We start from the raw sequence: 18,176 nt of genomic DNA, 5'->3' as shown, positions 1-18,176 counted from the left end.
ATATTCTGTGAAGAGTAGATGGAGGAGAAAGGAAATGTGGGTGAAAGATTATTGTACTACTTTGTATGAAAAATAGTTAATGCAGAAACACTCGTTAATGGATACACAGTGGGAATAGATGAATTCCTTTCAAGAGAAAGATCTCATTCTGAACCTCTGAGGAAAACTGAGAAAGTAATATCACACTGAAAATTTTATGTTAATTTTGAGCGACTTGTAACTTCACTGCCACCCTACCCCACATTCCCTCCTTTGGTGTTCTATTCAGCAAGCTACTAGTACACTGTCCATCCTGGAGTCTAATAAAAATCTGTGAATACGTTTTGAAAGACATTCAGATACCTATTAAACATTGGCTATTATAATGGTGGATTAACTCCTGACTTTAGGAATTATACCATGGCTTTACTGTCATGTTTTGTGCCCTTATGGCTGCAAACTTATGTATGCTTACATGGGTATGAGCCCCACTGATTTCTGTCACACTGATCTCTAGTGAAAATAATATTGGGCTTCGTAGCTTAGCGACAGAATACATATTTTGCATAGAGAAGTTCTTAGATTCAATCCTGGGTAGCTCCAGTTAAAAGGACCACAACTGATACGAAAGATCTCTGCCTGATATCCTAGAGAGTCACTTCTGGCCAGGGCAGACAGTATTAGGCTAGGGAGAAAATTGGTCTGACCTGGTATAAGGCAGTTTCCTTTGTTCCTAAGGCTCTGTTCAGGCCTATGGTTGATCTCTGGTTTTGGGAGTGGGCTGTGGGATTGTATACACTCTACCACTCCTGTTGTGTGTTCCTTCTGATCCTCTTCCGTGGTTTATGTGAATGTCTTCAAAGGAGGTTAAAGTTGACCTGGCTTTGCTCCTATACTGTGAGAATGTGCTTATCAGGGAAGAGGATATGTGCATGATCCTGCAGTCCTGCTTTGATATTTAAACCCAGGTTTTGTAGCTCTAAACTGGTTGTAAGGGAGATGGTTGGCTAATGCACCTAAGGGAGGTATTCTTCGTGGCTGCCCTGCTTCTTGCCATTACAGGCTCACCAAAGTCCCAAACCCAAGTGCTTTCCCCCCAAAAAATTGAGACAGGTGTTTGCCCTGGCCTTTGGCTGAAGGCTAAGGTGAAAAAGGCTGTGTGCATTAAGTTGAAGACTGGCTCACGTTAAGAGCAATCCTATTGTGACTGGCTGAGAAGAGCTCGCATGTAAAGCTGGTGCCACCTTCTGGAAGCTGCACACATGGCTCCAATGAGTTGCCCAATTGCAGGATTGCATAGATGGCCGCGGCCATGTTCACACTCTGTACGTTAGGTGGCAAATTTCACAGTCAGGACTGCCTGATGGCCGCTCCACGCTACTCGTGTGGGACACTTACGAGGTGGCACCTATAAATATGAATTAGCCTGTAGTTAGTTCTGGCCATTTCCCAAAGAACCATGCACCTTCAAGGGAGTTTTTCAACAATGATTTCTCAAGCCAGAAGCACCATATTCCACATGGTAAATTACTGTTGAAACTGAGGCATGTTTCTACGGCTGTTTGTGATATGGCAGGCAAGTCTGCTGTTTAAATAAACAGCCAAAAAAGTTAGTGAGTGCGCCCAACATCTTTAGCTCACTTAATTTCTTTGAATTCAGAGGTAGTGAATTTGACATTGTGTTTTCTGACTGTGTCTCTTGGGTGTGTTATCAAAAATAATGCTGGTAGTAGTGACAAGGTGAGTGGATGGTAGAAAGTAAAGTAATTCCTTATTTTCAAGGGAGACTTCCCCTTTACTGCTTCCTGGTGCAAAAATCCCATACTGCTGCTGAAAATAAGCACCAGGTGGGCGTGGCCAATTGTATGGGTTCTTCACACCCAGTCATTGCCCAGCAGAGAAGGACCCATGTCATCTTGTCCGGTATTCAGACAGTTGCTATTGGTGGAAGAGATCTTCCTACATTGAAGACTCCCACCCTTCTAGCGTAAGAATTAGTGCCAAGTGGGAAGTCAAGGAAATGCTTACTTAAATGTACAGTATCTTTATGCATTTAAACAAAGTACATCAAAGGACCTCCTCCATTTTCTTCAGGAAAAATGAGCATTTGTTGTTGTTTAGTCGTTTAGTTGTGTCTGACTCTTCATGACCCCCTGGACGAGAGCACGCCAGGCACTCCTGTCTTCCACTGCCTCCCGCAGTTTGGTCAAACTCATGCTGGTAGCTTCGAGAACACTATCCAACCATCTCGTCCTCTGTCATCCCCTTATCCTTGTGCCCTCCATCTTTCCCAACATCAGGGTCTTTTCCAGGGAGTCTTCTCTTCTCATGAGGTGGCCAAAGTATTGGAGCCTCAGCTTCAGGATCTGTCCTTCCAGTGAGCACTCAGGGCTGATTTCCTTCAGAATGGAGAGGTTTGATCTTCTTGCAGTCCATCGGACTCTCAAGAGTCTCCTCCAGCACCATAAAATGAGCATAAAATTTATGCTCATAAAATGAGCATAGTTAAGTGCTAAAAATGTGGTGTGAGATTCTGAAAGATTACTGCTGTCAGATGAGCATGTTACAGCGGGGCAACCCTTGACTTAACTGGTTTTAGAACCAATTTTTGGGAATTAATAATGTTGCTTATCGTAATATTTCAAATTACTTGAAAATAGATAATAAAATACTGGGGCAGGACATTAAATATTGCAGAATGATCAATTTTATTGGGTAAGATGTTGGTAAATCAGAACAATTAAGTGTTAAATTAGAGCATTTCATTCTGCTGTGCATGAAAATAGACAAGAGTGGGGGAGAAATCAATTTATGTGAATTAACCTGTGTCTTTGGATTTATTATGGGGCGGTTTAAATGGAGATTGATGGAAGAACTTGCGTTCTGGTAGCACAAGCTGGCAAAACTAATCTATGCTATTTCGTTTCATTCGTAAATAACCTAAGATATTTCAGCCTCAATTAATTCAGTGAAAATTAAGATAAATGGATGGGCTCTTCAGTGGCTTCTGAATGCTTCTCTTAATCCAAGAACAGGTACTGAACAATCATGATTAATCATGAGGCTCAAAATGATTCATTTTCCTCGGTGAAGGATGGTGCCAATAAAACTTTGTGTTTATACCTGCGTTGAGAACAATGTGTCCTTCGTGTTTCTTCTCTCCTGTGTTTGGAATTGCAATTCATCAGTCTAGTTATCTTTAACACATAAGAGCTGGTGTAGCAGAACAGTTAATGTGACCTTTTCCCTGTTGAATCCACCAGGTGGCCTTAGCCAAGCCATAACACACACACACACCGCCCCCCAATCTCAGTATGGCGGTCATAGAAAGAGCAGAAATATAGGGAGCTGCTCTCTATTGTCTATACTAGAGGCAAAGCTGCTGTCCAAGGTATCAGCCAGAGGACATTTCCAGTCCTACCTGGAGCTGCCAGGGATTGAACCTGGGACGTTTTGCATGCTATTCCTTGACAGCGTTGTTAAAAGGATTACTTAGATGGCGTACGTAAAGTTCTGTATGAAGTGTTTGCCAATATCTTTAAGGCCCACCTAGAGTTTTTATTGTAATCATTTGGTATATACATTTTGTTGCAGAGAAATAAATGAATGCATAATTTGTTTAGGTGGCCCATCGAGTACAAACATCCCTTAATAGCCCTCCAAATAATTTGCTGCCACTACCTATTAATGTATAGAGAGCCTTTTGTAAACTTGTCTCTGTGATTAAAATGCACTGTGTGGAGTGGAATCTCCTAATGTAGTCTTCCTCAGGTCACCCTCCTTAATTGTAGAACTCTGTAAATATATTTATTTGTGGAAAATAATATCTAGTACTAATGGTAATTTGATAGGAACACATAGTTTTAGCATAACAATTCTCTTTAACAGTTTAATTCTCCCTGATTATTCTTAGTCTGTTAGCTTTCAGCTCCTCTAACTCTGTCCTACTCCCTAACTATCCTTTTCAGCTGACCTCTGTCACTCTTAATTCTACCCCACCACATTCAGTCCCACTCTCCTGCTGTCTATTCATCCGCCATTGCGTTTTCCTCTTTGGATTAGGATCCCATGTTTATATATAAAGTGATAACCAACATTAATCCTACTCAGAGTAGCCTCACTGGAAATCAGTGGACTTAAGTAATTCAAACGTTTTAAATTGCTTATGAGTTACTTTTGTGTAATAAAATGTCTCTTTGGTTTTAAAGGTTTTGGATAAAGCAGAGCAGCTGAGGGAACTAGAAACAAACCTCTTGCCAGGTTTCCTTAGACTACAAGAACTGGTAAGTATATTGACTAAGGAATCCTTATTGAGCGACTTCACTTTAGCGGTTCTTATAAAACAAATTTCCAGTATGTACTATGTAGGTTCAATGAGCCGATTTCTGCAGTGAAATACGGTGAATCCACTATTCAGTGCAACTCTGGGGCATTAAGAAAGAAAGAAGTACCATCCATCTTCCAGTTACAGGACACTGCTTTCTTGCTCACCTGGAGGCATCCTTACCTTGAAGAAACTAACTTTTTCTTTTGGAATGGGTTTCTTCATTCCCCAGCTGCATTCTATAAAACAGCTGGCTCCCACTTGTGCTATGGGAGGAGCAATACTGGAGCCTTCTGTTCATTCACGGTAAACCAATAACCATTGTTACATATACAGTGGTCCAGTGTTGGAATCATCATTGTCCCCTTTCTACCTTGGAATGATGTTGTGTAAAGTAGATGTTTCATGTTGCTTGTTACAGCTTACCTTGCTTTTGTTTTCTGGGACAGGGAGGTTAACGATATGCTCCTAGAGCATTTGAAAATGCTAGTTCAGGGTTGCTCTTCCTGCCAGTTTCTCCGTACATGCAGGAACCTGATAAACGGTACTGATCATTTTTTGTAGATGTGCATTAATCTTGGTAGCACGCTGGAATGGAGAATGCACGTGTTGCTTGCTTTGGCACTTTCATGTGTTTCTTTTGCAATAATCTGATGAACTGTAACAAATGTGACTGTAACAAATGTGAGACTTCGACTGCAGGGAAGAAATATGTTTTGCTTTGGATTGATGCTGGCTTTTGCAGCAATTCAAGTGGATTAGAGAAGCATAGTGCATGATTCTTATATCTTGCCAGTAGGTTAGAAGCCAAGGAGTATTGTGAAAAACAAACAAGACTCCTTAACTCTCCTACCAGGAGAATAATTAGAGATCAACTTGTTGGGAAATTCCTGGTGCTTCTCTTGGGAAGGATGGCTACACAGCTATCATTTTTTGTGTGATGGTGAACAATAGTGATGTGCAAAAGAGGCTTGGAAAGCTAATTGATCTTGATTCAGAAACTGATATATGTAGCAAGATCATATTGTGTGCTATGGAAGGTGAGATTTGAAAGCATAAACTGTTCTCTTAATGGGAAATGCTTTTGTTTTCATGTGATACTCAGCTGCTAGATAAGGACAAGTGCCTTAAAATCTTGGTAGGTAAGTTAAAAGGTATTAAAAAGCCTTTGCCTCCCTCACTTTATTATATGTCTGTAAAGCTCCTTGAGTATCTTGTGAGGGAAGAGACAAAATTTCTCTCCCTCCAAATAATTCAGGCCTGAAGGGCAATTGGCATCTCTGATTCCACAGGTGAAAACACTTATAAATCTGCATTTATAGTTCCTGAAGCCGTATGGATTTGATTTAATTATAGAAGCCTAGATTCCTGGTCTTCTGGTTGTCAGTGGAGTTGCCCTTAGTGTAAACTGATGCCTTCGAATCCGTATTGTTAGAAACTGTGTAGGGTAGTAAATTCAAAGAAACTGAGGCTAGAATCCTATATATGTCTGCTCAGAAGTAGAGGGTTGGACTAGATCAGTGGTGGCCAGATTTTGCCCTCCAGCTGTTTTTGGACTACAACTCCCATCATCCCTAGCTAACAAGACCAGTAGTCAGGGATGATGGGAATTGTAGTCCCAAAACAGCTGGAGGGCCAAGTTTGGTTAACACTGGACTAGATGGTCCTCAGGGTCACTTCCAACTTTGTGATTCTATGATAAGGAAGTCTCAATTCAGATGCTGTGTCCCTCATTTTCAAGCTACAATCCTAGGAACATGCTGCTGTTAGGGAACTTGCTCAAGAAAGGAGGGAGCAGTGATTTGAAGACTGAAAATTCTATGTCTCAATTGAGCTCATAGGCATGTTGTGAAAGCAACTGACCAACAGATGGACTGTCCGTTTATCTTACTAAGATTTTAATAATTTAAGAGTCAAGCTTTTTCAAGCAAACACAAGCCTCCTTCCTGACAATTAAGATGTGCAGCCCTATTTAGCTTAAATGCCATAGTGCACAGCAATAGAAGAACTGGATTTTTAAAAATGCAGATGTATTAGCTCCTTGATTAGGCTGCTCACGGTCTTATGATTATGCAAATAATTTGCAATAAAATGCTGAATCAGATGAGTTTGTTTCAATTAGAAAGAAACTTCACAAGTTTTTCTGTGACTAAAAACGCAGCTACAAGGTCACCTTTTCCCTCTCTCCCCTCCCCAACCCCTGTCCTCCAGACGGAGAGAAATGTGACTGTGGTCCTTCTTAGTGAAATTGTGTGGGAGCTGCTTCGTCCAGCTACAGGATGCCTTGAACCATTGCCGTTGTTTTTTCCGGATTACAGCATAGGTAACACAATACACTTATTTTGGGCTGTTCGTGGCTATTAAACATAATAGCTAAACGAAATCTCTGCCAATGGAAGCTGTATACCTGAGTATCAGATGCTGGAGGCAAACCTACTAGGGAAAGCCACCTTCTCTCCAGTTACTCTTGGATGCAAACAGAATACTAGATTTGATGGGCGCTGGGATGATATTTAACACATCTGCTTTTTGAAGAATGAATAATTAGTACCTTTATTTTCTGTATGTGTGTATACATCACACCCCTTGCAGTTAAAGGAATTAAGAACTCCTGGTTTGAGAGAATTAACCTGGTTTTATGAAAAGGATGGTGAAATCCAGAGCTGGTTCTAACTCATTGTGAGAGACAAACTATGTTGCTAGTTAAGCTTCCAAATCTTGGAATTCTTTATCTTTAAGTGCATATCACATTACCAAGTTTTCAGCACTGTTGTAGCTACCAGAACTGGTCACCAGCAAAATGCTTTTTATATATATTAAAGAGCTTTTTATGCTCATGGTTGGGTGGGATGGAGCTGAGAAGAAAAGAAAAAATCACCTCTCCTGGTGTTCTAAACTAGGTCCTAAGCCTAAGAGTAAACAGTAGCTCTGTTTGTTGCCTTGTCACAGATTCTTAAATTCAGATACTGATGAAGATTGACGCAGTAAGGATTGCATTAAAATGCATTAGTGTTACAAATAGCAATACAGAAAAATATAAAAGGTAAAGGTACCCCTGCCCGTACAGGCCAGTCTTGACAGACTCTAGGGTTGTGCGCCCATCTCACTCAAGAGGCCGGGGGCCAGCGCTGTCCGGAGACACTTCCGGGTCATGTGGCCAGCGTGACATCGCTGCTCTGGCGAGCCAGAGCCGCACACAGAAACGCCGTTTACCTTCCCGCTAGTAAGCGGTCCCTATTTATCTACTTGCACCCGGGAGTGCTTTCGAACTGCTAGGTTGGCAGGCGCTGGGACCGAACAACGGGAGCGCACCCCGCCGCGGGGATTCAAACCGCCGACCTTTCGATCGGCAAGCCCTAGGCGCTGAGGCTTTTACCCACAGCCCCACCCGCGTTTTGTTCATATAGCTATGAACAAAATACTATGTAATTAATGAACAACTAAGGTTGGTATATAGCATAATGATTAGGGCACACATAGCAGCACGGTGACTTATGAAAGCAGCCCTAAATATCACAATAGGACAGCTAGAAATTATAAATATGTATTGACTAAAGCTGGAATCCATAAAAGTCCATGTTTTTCTGTAGTTTAATACCTAAACTGAATTAACAACTCGGGTCAAATTTGAAATGGAGAACTTGTTCTTACCCTGAAGTCTGGGCCTGAAAGAGAAATTGATCAGAAGGGGAACCTTGGTGTTTGGTCTGATTAAAAATGCCTGGTTTAGGGTACTTAAAGTTTGTTTAGGTTTGATTGCTGTACTCACAGCTGACTGAGTCTGAAAGTGTGTGCCTTTATCTTGAAGAGGGATGACTGGAAACATGTAAGCTTCCCCCTGAAACCGGACATGCATGGTGATTTTGGCAGTCGCTGTTCTTTTACACTGAATACTCCTTACTACTGGATTTCCCAGAACTGGTTAAAAGGTGTTCAGTGCTGAATTGCCAGGAGGGGATTACAGGCCCTCTGGCAGAAGGGGTGTTTCCTGCTGAAGTATAACTGTATATCTAAAGTGTGCATACATTGCTTGTTCTCTGCATAATTTTTAGCCTGAGAACAATTCTATGATGTGCTCATCATCTTTTTGTTTTCCAATGCTCTTTATTTAAACAGGACACCTGCAAAAGATTCTGTCCCATGACCATCCTCCAGAGTATTCTTTTGATTTTTATGCTGCATATATAAATATTCTGCTTGGCGTTTTCTATCCTGTCTGCAGGGACCTGAAGGAGCTCCGACATCTAGTAAGGGATCTCTTAGGTGCTTTCATGATGAATGTGATGTCATAGTGCTTTTGATGCTGGCTTTGGAATTCTTAGAATGTCCTATATAACATAGCATGTGGATTCTGTGCTATTTCTCAGTATGTAACCAGGTGTAGGTTGCTAGGGTTGTCGGCTCGGCAGACGAGAAAGAGAAGCTCAGCGAGCTTGCAGCCTTCACAAAGCCACATTATTGATTTGCATACTTAAAAGTAACTGTTGCCTACATGCAGGGGCTGGAATAATGCAGCTCGCTCACCAGCAGCTGAGCAAGTTCTGAAAGACATGGTTGCTGTGTCTGAACATCCTTGAAATGTACTAATGCCTCTTGGTTGCCTAGATGAATAGGTACACAAATAGAAATTTCTGACTTTTATGTGGCTGGACTGTAACCTACTGTACAAAGATATTTATATCCATTGTTGCATCCACTCCCAGCATGTGACCATTGGAAAGTTACCCACTAGGTTATGTGGCTCCAGTACTGAAAGAGATTCCCCATTGCTGTCTTAAAATATGGACACGCATTCAGGACCTTCAGGTTACCAGATATGGCATTATACTGTCCTGCTTATCCATGCCAAAGATTTATTTTGTTTTTATGGCTCTGTGCAGCCACTAATCCAGCTACCCGTTTCTTGTTTTATTTCTCCTGCATGTAATTTCATTGTAAGTTGCTGCTCTTCAGGGTTGGAGAGGGGTGTTGCAGCTCCTTTTCAGATAGGGGTGGGATATTTTTAAAATGTGTTCCAGGGTTCTTTCAAATGCCAGGGATGCAAGGATTTAAAATGTGGGATGATACCAATTATACCACTGCTTGTCTTGCAGGCTGCACTCAATTTTTCCAAGTACTGTGAGCCTGTGGTCCAGCAAAAGGGTGAGTGTTTTTCGTTCATATGAATAAATAGTGGATGATTCTAGAGAGGAGGCAATAAAAAGCTTTGAGTCTTTATATATTTCTGACTATGATTAGACAAATCAGAAGTGCTCCTTGGGCTGATTTACTCTTCCTCCTGCCTTCTCTCTCACTTGGGCATTGTTCTCTTTCAGTTTTGGGGCTTGCTATGGACTATGTGTATTCCCCAAACCACAATTGGTAATCATTGTTGGAAATAGGGTGTGCAATACTTTAGGGGTCATGGGCAGGCTCAGTCGTCTAATCATAGTTAGGAGATTGAGTGTGCTTTTTGGACTCTGTGCTAAACTGAACAGCAAGCTTAGATATACCCATAGGGCTGATCTCCAAGGAATCATAGAATCATAGAATTGGAAGAGGCCACAAGGGCCATCGAGTCCAACCCCCTGCCAAGCAGGAAACACCATCAGAGCACTATGGTTGTCAAGCCTCTGTTTAAAGACCTCCAAAGAAGGAGACTCCACCACACTCCTTGGCAGCAAATTCCACTGTCGAACAGCTCTTACTGTCAGGAAGTTCTTCCTCATGTTTAGGTGGAATCTTCTTTCTTGTAGTTTGGATCCATTGCTCCGTATCCGCTTCTCTGGAGCAGCAGAAAACAACCTTTCTCCCTCCTCTATGTGACATCCTTTTATATATTTGAACATGGCTATCATATCACCCCTTAAGGAAGGAGAGGGGAATGTTTTCCTGAGAGAATGAGTGAGAAGGTGGGGATGGGGGAGGGAGAAGAAGTGCAATTCCAGTCTCTTGAACAATGGTTAGGTAATTGGATGGTGCTCTGTCTGCACCTGATTATCAAGGAAAGGGCAGGACTGAAGAGTCTTTTAAGCTAAAAGGGTGGAGGTAAGACATAGAATTATCAGTCAGTAGGGCATGGAATTCTTAATCTCAGAGTTGTGGGTTTGAGCCCCACATTGGGCAAAAAGATTCCTGTATTACAAAGGGTTGGACTGGATGACCCTTGTGGTCCTTTCCAACTCTACAATTTCCATTATTGCAGTTCCATTTATTCTCGGATTGTACACATCTGCATAGGAGAGGAGAGTGCATAAGCTCAGGTTTGTTCTACCTTATGCATATCATGCTAAACCATCGGTCCGTTATCAAAACATTTTTCCATTATGCAACATTTGCAGCATAATAAACAGTTATACTATAGTCTGATGTTATGAACATAATCAGTACCAGAATCTCAAAAGAAATGTGCCTTTTAATCTGTAGACCTATATTAAATCCAAGAGCCAGTGTATCACCTGAACGCTTCTCAAAGTTCATCTTGAATCAATACTATTTTTGTGTGTTTGTGATACAGCAAGTGAACGTGACACACGCAAACTTTGGAAAAATATTGAATCCCACTTGAAGAAAGCTATGCAGACTGTTTACCTGCGGGAAATATCAAGGTAATTGTCCCCCTCTTTATTTTTAGAAAGCTGCCTCTCAAGGCTTACCTAAAATGTCAAGTAGGTGCTGTAGGTGGTATTCTTTACTGCTAAAGCAGATGTCCTGGCTTTTAAAAATCTGTTAAATAGGTTACGTCTACCAATAAATGAAAAATAATGCAGTACGTGTCTGTTTCTAAATGGAACATTAGGCTAAAGCTGTTAGGTAAAGGTGCTGCTAGATGAGATGTGGGAAGTCTGCAAATGAGTGGTGGAGAGGTGCTTGGGGTGATTTATTTATTTAATTAGTTTAATTAAAAAAAAAAATTATACAGAAATTATGTATTTTGGTTGCTTTCTATTTTTATGCTGGTGTTCCTTTTGTAAACTATATTGTAATGACCCCTTTGGTTAAGCGATACATGCAATTTGATTTGAGGTGCTTAAATTTCTCCCATTGAAATTTGTGAGATTGACTGGTTAAATCAATTTTCTTCACTTTTCTCTTTCTTCCAGAGAGAGCAGGGCTTTGTTCGATATTTGTGTGTGTTTGCCAGGGAAAGGTTATATAATCTGTACCAGAGCTTTAAGCTGAAGGTGTGTGATCTGAGATGCAGCAAATGTTTATATGGAAAAAAGTATTCTTGTACCTGGAAGATTAGCATGGCAGGGAGAAGTCTGAAAGGGGATTTTTTCGCAGTCCCATACCATCCAGCATAACTGGATACTAACCTCATGCTGTTAATATTTAACATTTTCACTGATTGCTATTGCTATTTATGTTATTTTAAAAAGTCAATATTTTAACACACTTTAGAATCATATTGTACAACTCAGCATTTTGTTATACAGATAATAATAATGATAATAAAAATAATAAATTTTTATTTATACCCCACCCTCTCCGGCCAGGGCTGGGCTCAGGGCAGCTAACACCAAATATGAATTACGATAAAATGTAATAGAAAAGAAAAACAACAACAAACAATTAAAATACAGCTGAAAATACAGCTTAAAATGCAGCCTCATTTTTGTTATAGCCCATAAATCAAGACCATAAAGGGAGGAAACATCAGATATTCACCCGAGCCAGCTGTCCATGCTGGTCCTACATGGGCCAGCAAAAAAGCCAAGGGAAAATTTATATACCAAATCCCATATAAGGGGCCAGAGTGAGTCTAAGCCGAAAGCCAGGTGAAACAGCTCCGTCTTGCAGGCCCTGCAGAAAGATGTCAAATCCCGCAGGGCCTTAGTCTCTCGTGACAGAGCGTTCCACCACGTCGGGGCCAGTGCTGAAAAGGCCCTAGTACAAGTTGGAACCAATCTAACCTCCTTGAGGCTTGGGATCTCCAAAGTGTTGTTATTTATGGACATTAAGTTCCTCCGTGGGGCATACCAGGAGAGGCGGTTCCGTAGGACAAGTCTTTTGTAATTAACTGATTGTAGAATGTTACTCTGTTTTACCTACATTTAACCCTTTATCCATTTTTTATTTACATGAATGTTGCTGTGTTTAGTGACTATTTTTGCCAGCAGGCCACAAATAGGGGTTTCCTAGACTTGAGGACTAGCTTTCTGTTCCCCCCTCTCTCCCCATCCCAGGTGAAATCATTTGGTGTTGTCTTTTGTGGTGGTGGGTGGGGGTCATTCTTCTTGCTACAATTCCCTATCCAGTTTGGAAGCAGCTACAACAATGAAATGGAACCAGAGAACCTGAATGGGGAGTTACCTAGCAACTGAAGCATTGTGTTTGGGTTTTTCCCATTCTACCCTTGTGCATGACAGTTTTAAAGCTAGTATTGGTTCTTTAGTCAGTTTAATATAGTTAGCATTTGATATAGTGCTTTTTGAGTATTCAAAGTATTTCACACACAATGCTTACACAACCTACCCCACATGGTAGGTCAGTAATTTCCCCATAATGCAGGTGAGAGGCTAGAAGATTATGGCTTGCCTAGGACCACTTAATGAACATGGTTTTGGTGAGAAGTGAACTAGAGACTTGCCTGTTGATACTCCTAAACTGGGTCTATAATGAGGCATCAGTAGTAGTAGTAGTTGCTTGCAAGCCAGGTTGCACCATCCTTAGGTTGTTGTTGTTTAGTCGTTTAGTCGTGTCTGACTCTTCGTGACCCCATGGACCAGAGCACGCCAGGCACTCCTGTCTTCCACTGCCTCCCGCAGTTTGGTCAAACTCATGCTGGTAGCTTCGAGAACACTGTCCCACCATCTCGTCCTCTGTCGTCCCCTTCTCCTTGTGCCCTCAATTTTCCTCAACATCAGGGTCTTTTCCAGGAAGTCTTCTCTTCTCATGAGGTGGCCAAAGTATTGGAGCCTCAGCTTCAGGATCTGTCCTTACAGTGAGCATTCAGGGCTGATTTCCTTCAGAATGGATAGGTTTGATCTTCTTGCAGTCCATGGGACTCTCAAGAGTCTCCTCCAGCACCATAATTCAAAAGCATCAATTCTTCGGCAATCAGCCTTCTTTATGGTCCAGCTCTCACTTCCATACATCACTAATCCTTAGGTTAGATTTAGCCGATGTTAAATCCAAGAATAAAAGTTACTTTGCCTGTTTTTGTCTGGCAAACTGATGTAAATCAGAATAATCTGACATCATTGTTAACCGTCTATATACTTTTAAACAGTTTAATTGCATAATTATTCTTATTCAAAAGTAACACAAATGCACTCACTCATCTCTAAAAATCAAATGTCTAAGTGTCTTGCTTTTAGGCATGGCAAATGCATTTTTAAAAATAGCTGCATTGTCTTTTAGCTCCCAGTGGGAACAATTACTCCAGGATGATGGTGAAGCTGGGCAACTAAAAGGTATGTGAAGAAGTAATAGCGTAGTGTTAATTATTGACAAAAAATACCCCTGTAATTTGGAGCAATTCAGTCATTGTCTTGGGTATGCATTTGCAAATACACCGACAGTTTAAAGAAACTAAACAGGCAGCATGGAATGCTGGTACAAATTTTCTTCCAGGAAATGGGGTTTGTGGGGATCAACACTGGTTAACTTAAGTCTTTCAAACTCATACATTTTTTTTGTCTCAAAATTTTTTTCTAGGACTTTCTGCCCATGCTCATGTAGAACTTCCATATTATTCCAAGTTCCTACTAATAGCTGCATACCTTGCTTCTTACAACCCTGCCAGGACAGATAAGAGGTTCTTCGTTAAGGTAAACAGGTTTGTTCTTTTTGCCGTAATCTGTTCTAGCATTCTTTAACATTCTTTAATACCTTTGTATGTCTCTTAAGAGCTTTATAAACCATGGCTAAAATCAGCGGCGTAGCGTGGGGGTTGCAGGTGGGGCCGGCTGCACCAGGCTCAACATCTGGGGGTTAGGGTTAGGGGGCGCAAATCCACGGGTTAGGGAGCGCAAATCCATGGGTGAGGGGGCACAAATTACTTGCCTTGCCCCGGGTGCTGACAACCCACGCTACGCCACTGGCTAAAATACACTACTAGCTCTACATGTTCAGCGGGGCTTTGAGCCAGACTAGGTAGCGCTTCATTAGCAGCAATAGCAATCTCTCCCCTCAATTCTATATGGCAAAACACTGTTGAAAGTGGGGGATATAGTTTGATCTGGGGTAGAGATCAAAGAAAAGAGTCAAAATTCTGACTGGACATACCTTTAAGTAGCTTTTTGACTCCTAGCCAGTATGTACACATTAATAGCCTTTTCAGCAATCTTCTGTGACTGCAGTCTGAATGCTGCATTCCTTTGTAGATAACCTTCCAGGGGTGACACGATGGTAGTGGGAAGGCCTAGAAACAATAATAGATAGAACAACAGATATAACTCTTGCCTTTCCAATACAGGCTACATTGGAGTCTGACAAAAGCCCTTCTCGGTCCTCCAGACTGTCAGGCAAGAACCATTCTCATAGTCTCAAAGACGCCTTGCAGCCGGGCAAAAGCACTTGGGGAAGCCGTAGATCAGGCCCTGTGATGGGCCATGGCCTCCAGAGAGTCCTAAGAGCTGGCTAGAGAAGTCTGGAAGGCCACATTTTCTCCATGCTCCGAAGGCTCTTCTCCCTTGCTTTAAAACAGGAGTGGGAAACTTGTTTTTCCTGTCATGGGCCTCTTTCTCTTGGGACTTCACACCACAGTGGAATCCTACCTGTATGGCAATGAGAAAAGAGACTTAGGTCAGTTAGGAGGTGCATAAAACTAACCTACAGTAAGAGGCTTAAAGACAGAAAAGAAGTAATACAGGGGTTGATGATCAATTGCACCCATCTGCTAGTGGAATGGACATACAATGGGACTTCTTTCTCTCTCCTGCTCTGCAGCATCGCCCGCCACGTGTCCTAAATTCTTCTCTGGGTGGCTGGAGAGTCCCCTGGAGCAGAATTTTTGGGGAAGGGGCATGGGTTGCAGGGGAACGTAGATGTAGATGAAAGAGGAGTCCTGTTCCACAAGTGGAAGTCTTTGTGTGATGTTGGATTTCACTCACTGAGGGCATTGGAAGCATGGAAGCTTTTTTCTAATACTGGGAGAAAAGCCTAAATCTAAACAATTGGTTGATTTAAATTATTTCAAAGAAATGAATTGTACGCAATACATTTTATTAATCAATATGCTTGTTTTATACTACACTAGGATGAATATAATTTATATGTAATTTTTCCTTTTTTATCTTTATAAATTGCTTAATAAAAATATTCAGCAAGGCAACAGTTTGATTTGCTTTATATAACCAAATAGCAAAATCTGAAGAAACGTCAGTGGTGGGGTGATACCAGCATTTGGTTGGCAACTCTCCAAAATAATTAACCCTCCTTGCTTTCCATCAACTGCTATTTTGAACAGGCACAAAATTGGCTTTGTATCTAAAATAACTACTTCTTTACCTAGATTTGATAAGGAAGCACGGAAAGGCTGGCAGCATTTTAAAGTAAAGCAATAGCTGCTTCATCTTGTCAGTTGATGGAAAGGAAAACATTTCTCCCCTCCCAGTCTTTTCCCAGCTATTTTACCAGTAGGGAGAGGGCTGCATGTTTTAAATGGTTGAAATGGTTTAGTGAATTTTCAGATAAATTTGTGGATAACTGTTTTCAGAGGTAGACACAATTACTTTCTGATTTATTTTTTATCTTATGCCTTCCAGTTAATCTCTCTCTCCCCCCCCCCCCGGTTATAAATACTGTACTTTTTTTCAGTGGTGTGCACTGTCTATCACAGTTCGACATGCCATAGGCAGGCCACAGCGGGCCATATTTTAACATTGCTATTGTCCATTCAGGGTTTGTGAAGAACAAATGAAATAGTTATTACATGAAGTATACCTGCAACAATACAGTTATTGTGTATGCTGTCATGTAGCTGTGTGATATGTTCAGTGAAGTTGGGCTGTTCTCCCCATATAAATTATGTACCGTTGTAAATAACTATTTCACAGTTGGATTTTTCTTTTCCCTTGCAGCATCATGGAAAAATTAGGAAGAAAAACTTGCAGAAGAAACATGAAAAGGTAACTTCAGCTTTCTGTTTGATAGATTATCTCCATTCTGGTATACAATTGAAACAGAGTGTCACTAAATTGTCTTAACATATGATGAAATGTCCTATTTTATTTTCCTATATATTCTATGATTGCCTTGAGAGGACTTTGCCTTAAAAGGTGACCTAGAACTGCCTAAAGGAATAAAGGCAGCCACGCCCACAGGTGGATGTGTTATCTTTCTGCAATAGTTTGCATTGCTGGAAAGACCATCCCTTCTTTAGTTTGATCTGTGTCCTTTTAGACTTTTTAGGGTAGGAACTGTTTTGACTGAACACCCACCTCCAAGGAAACTCCACAGACATGCATATATAATTCCACACATGCAAAAATCCCCTGGTGGCCGGAGGCAGGCAGAAAGTTTCACTCCCTTACTAAGCAATAGCAGAAACAAGCCAAATAAGAATCTATATGCAGATTTGCTGCTTTTGCATAATTTGTACAGGTTGCAGAATGTATTTATATGAATAACATTAGAAACCCTTGCTGGATTTTTATACCATTGCCTGTGATTGTTTCCTCCGCTCCTTTTAAGGTTGCAGAGCTGCTATATCTTTTTGATAACTAGGGCAGTAGAATGGCTGAAGTTGTTACTGAGAGAGATTGCCATCCAAAGATTTAGAACCCTTTAATCCTAGTTGTGAAGCAAGAATGCACACTTCAAGAAGAGAGGTTGAAATGAAAGATCAGTTTATGGAATGAAAAAAAATGTTTCCCACATCTGCAGTTTTATACTGTGTAAATTAAAATAAGTTAAAACCATGCAGTCATCATACAGATTACTGGGTTGTAGCAAATGCTGACCTTTTTCTCCCCATTTTTTCTTTATAAACATACTAGAGGCTCACCTGATCTTTGAATGTGTACAGAGCTTTAACAGAATTCAAGTGACCACATCATAGCTGTGTAGTTAAATTATAAGTGTGGAACATACAAGTTGCATTGAAATTCTTATTACTGGACCTTGAATTACAGTCCCTTGGCTATCTAAATTCACTGTGAATTATCAGCCTTTACAGATGTTACACTAAACATGGGTGTTTAGCCTGCAAGTGCCTCATGTTCGCATGCTTCCCTCTTTGGCACATGAGATTGGAATCCTGCTTCTCACCAGACTTCCTTGTTGCATCCAATCTCTGTGAAACTGGTTCAAACAGAAAGCTGGGTTTCCCCACCCTTTTAAATTTATTTAATCAATAAATCGATATGTGGCAGAATCCAGCAGGTGCACCTGTACAAGCCCAAGAGCAATAAGAGAAAGCTGTGCAAGAGCACTTTCATTTGATTTTAATGACGCTTCTGTAAGAGGCATCCTCAACAGATTGCATTGCCTGTTGTTAGTGGTTGTCACTACTACTAGTTATGATCTTCATTGTGTTACTGGCTAGCAGGGCTGGTGAAGCCATGGCCCTCCAGACACCAGCCTCACCACATGTGAGTTTTTAAAAGAGAGGGGGGGGGGACCCACAGTTGCAGTCTGAACACTGGGCCATTCTGCCAGAGCAGAGCTTACCAACCTTTTTGGACCAGTGGGAATACTTTAAACTTCATGAATGTGCTGTGGGCACATGGCATAACATAAAATGCTGCAAACGTTTGTGCTCCTTTTTGTTGGTTTTCTTCACTTGGACAAGATGTTTTCTAAAATAAGTCTTCTTCTCTAACAGCTTATTTGATATTGTTTGCTAACTATACTGGCATCCTAGATTTGGCCTAGATGAGCTTCTAATACTGTGGTTTTAAACAGTCCCAACTGTTTTTCTGCAGTTCTTTGTCTTTAAAAAGTT

The 18,176-nt window shown here is 41.1% G+C and overlaps 1 protein-coding gene across 3 annotated transcripts in view; it reads left to right on the top strand.

The window, feature by feature from the left end:
• Positions 1 to 18,176, top strand: part of ORC5 (origin recognition complex subunit 5) — a 71,422-nt gene that overhangs the window by 8,819 nt on the left and 44,427 nt on the right. For all 3 annotated transcript variants that reach the window (XR_014502120.1, XM_083399911.1, XM_083399912.1), the window contains exons 5-12: positions 4,188 to 4,262; positions 6,515 to 6,626; positions 8,420 to 8,550; positions 9,397 to 9,445; positions 10,800 to 10,890; positions 13,649 to 13,701; positions 13,946 to 14,058; positions 16,312 to 16,359. Coding sequence is in view for 2 of the 3 variants with exons in the window: in XM_083399911.1 (XP_083256037.1) it covers positions 4,188 to 4,262; positions 6,515 to 6,626; positions 8,420 to 8,550; positions 9,397 to 9,445; positions 10,800 to 10,890; positions 13,649 to 13,701; positions 13,946 to 14,058; positions 16,312 to 16,359 (672 nt within the window). In the remaining variant the exon portion in view is untranslated. The remainder of the gene's footprint in view (positions 1 to 4,187; positions 4,263 to 6,514; positions 6,627 to 8,419; positions 8,551 to 9,396; positions 9,446 to 10,799; positions 10,891 to 13,648; positions 13,702 to 13,945; positions 14,059 to 16,311; positions 16,360 to 18,176) is intronic.

The sequence above is a fragment of the Podarcis tiliguerta genome (genome assembly GCF_965153285.1).
Source record: "Podarcis tiliguerta genome assembly, chromosome: 10".
Classification (NCBI taxonomy): domain Eukaryota; kingdom Metazoa; phylum Chordata; class Lepidosauria; order Squamata; family Lacertidae; genus Podarcis; species Podarcis tiliguerta.
Note: the sequence above shows the minus strand (reverse complement) of the source record. Positions and strands in the feature narration are given on the sequence as shown.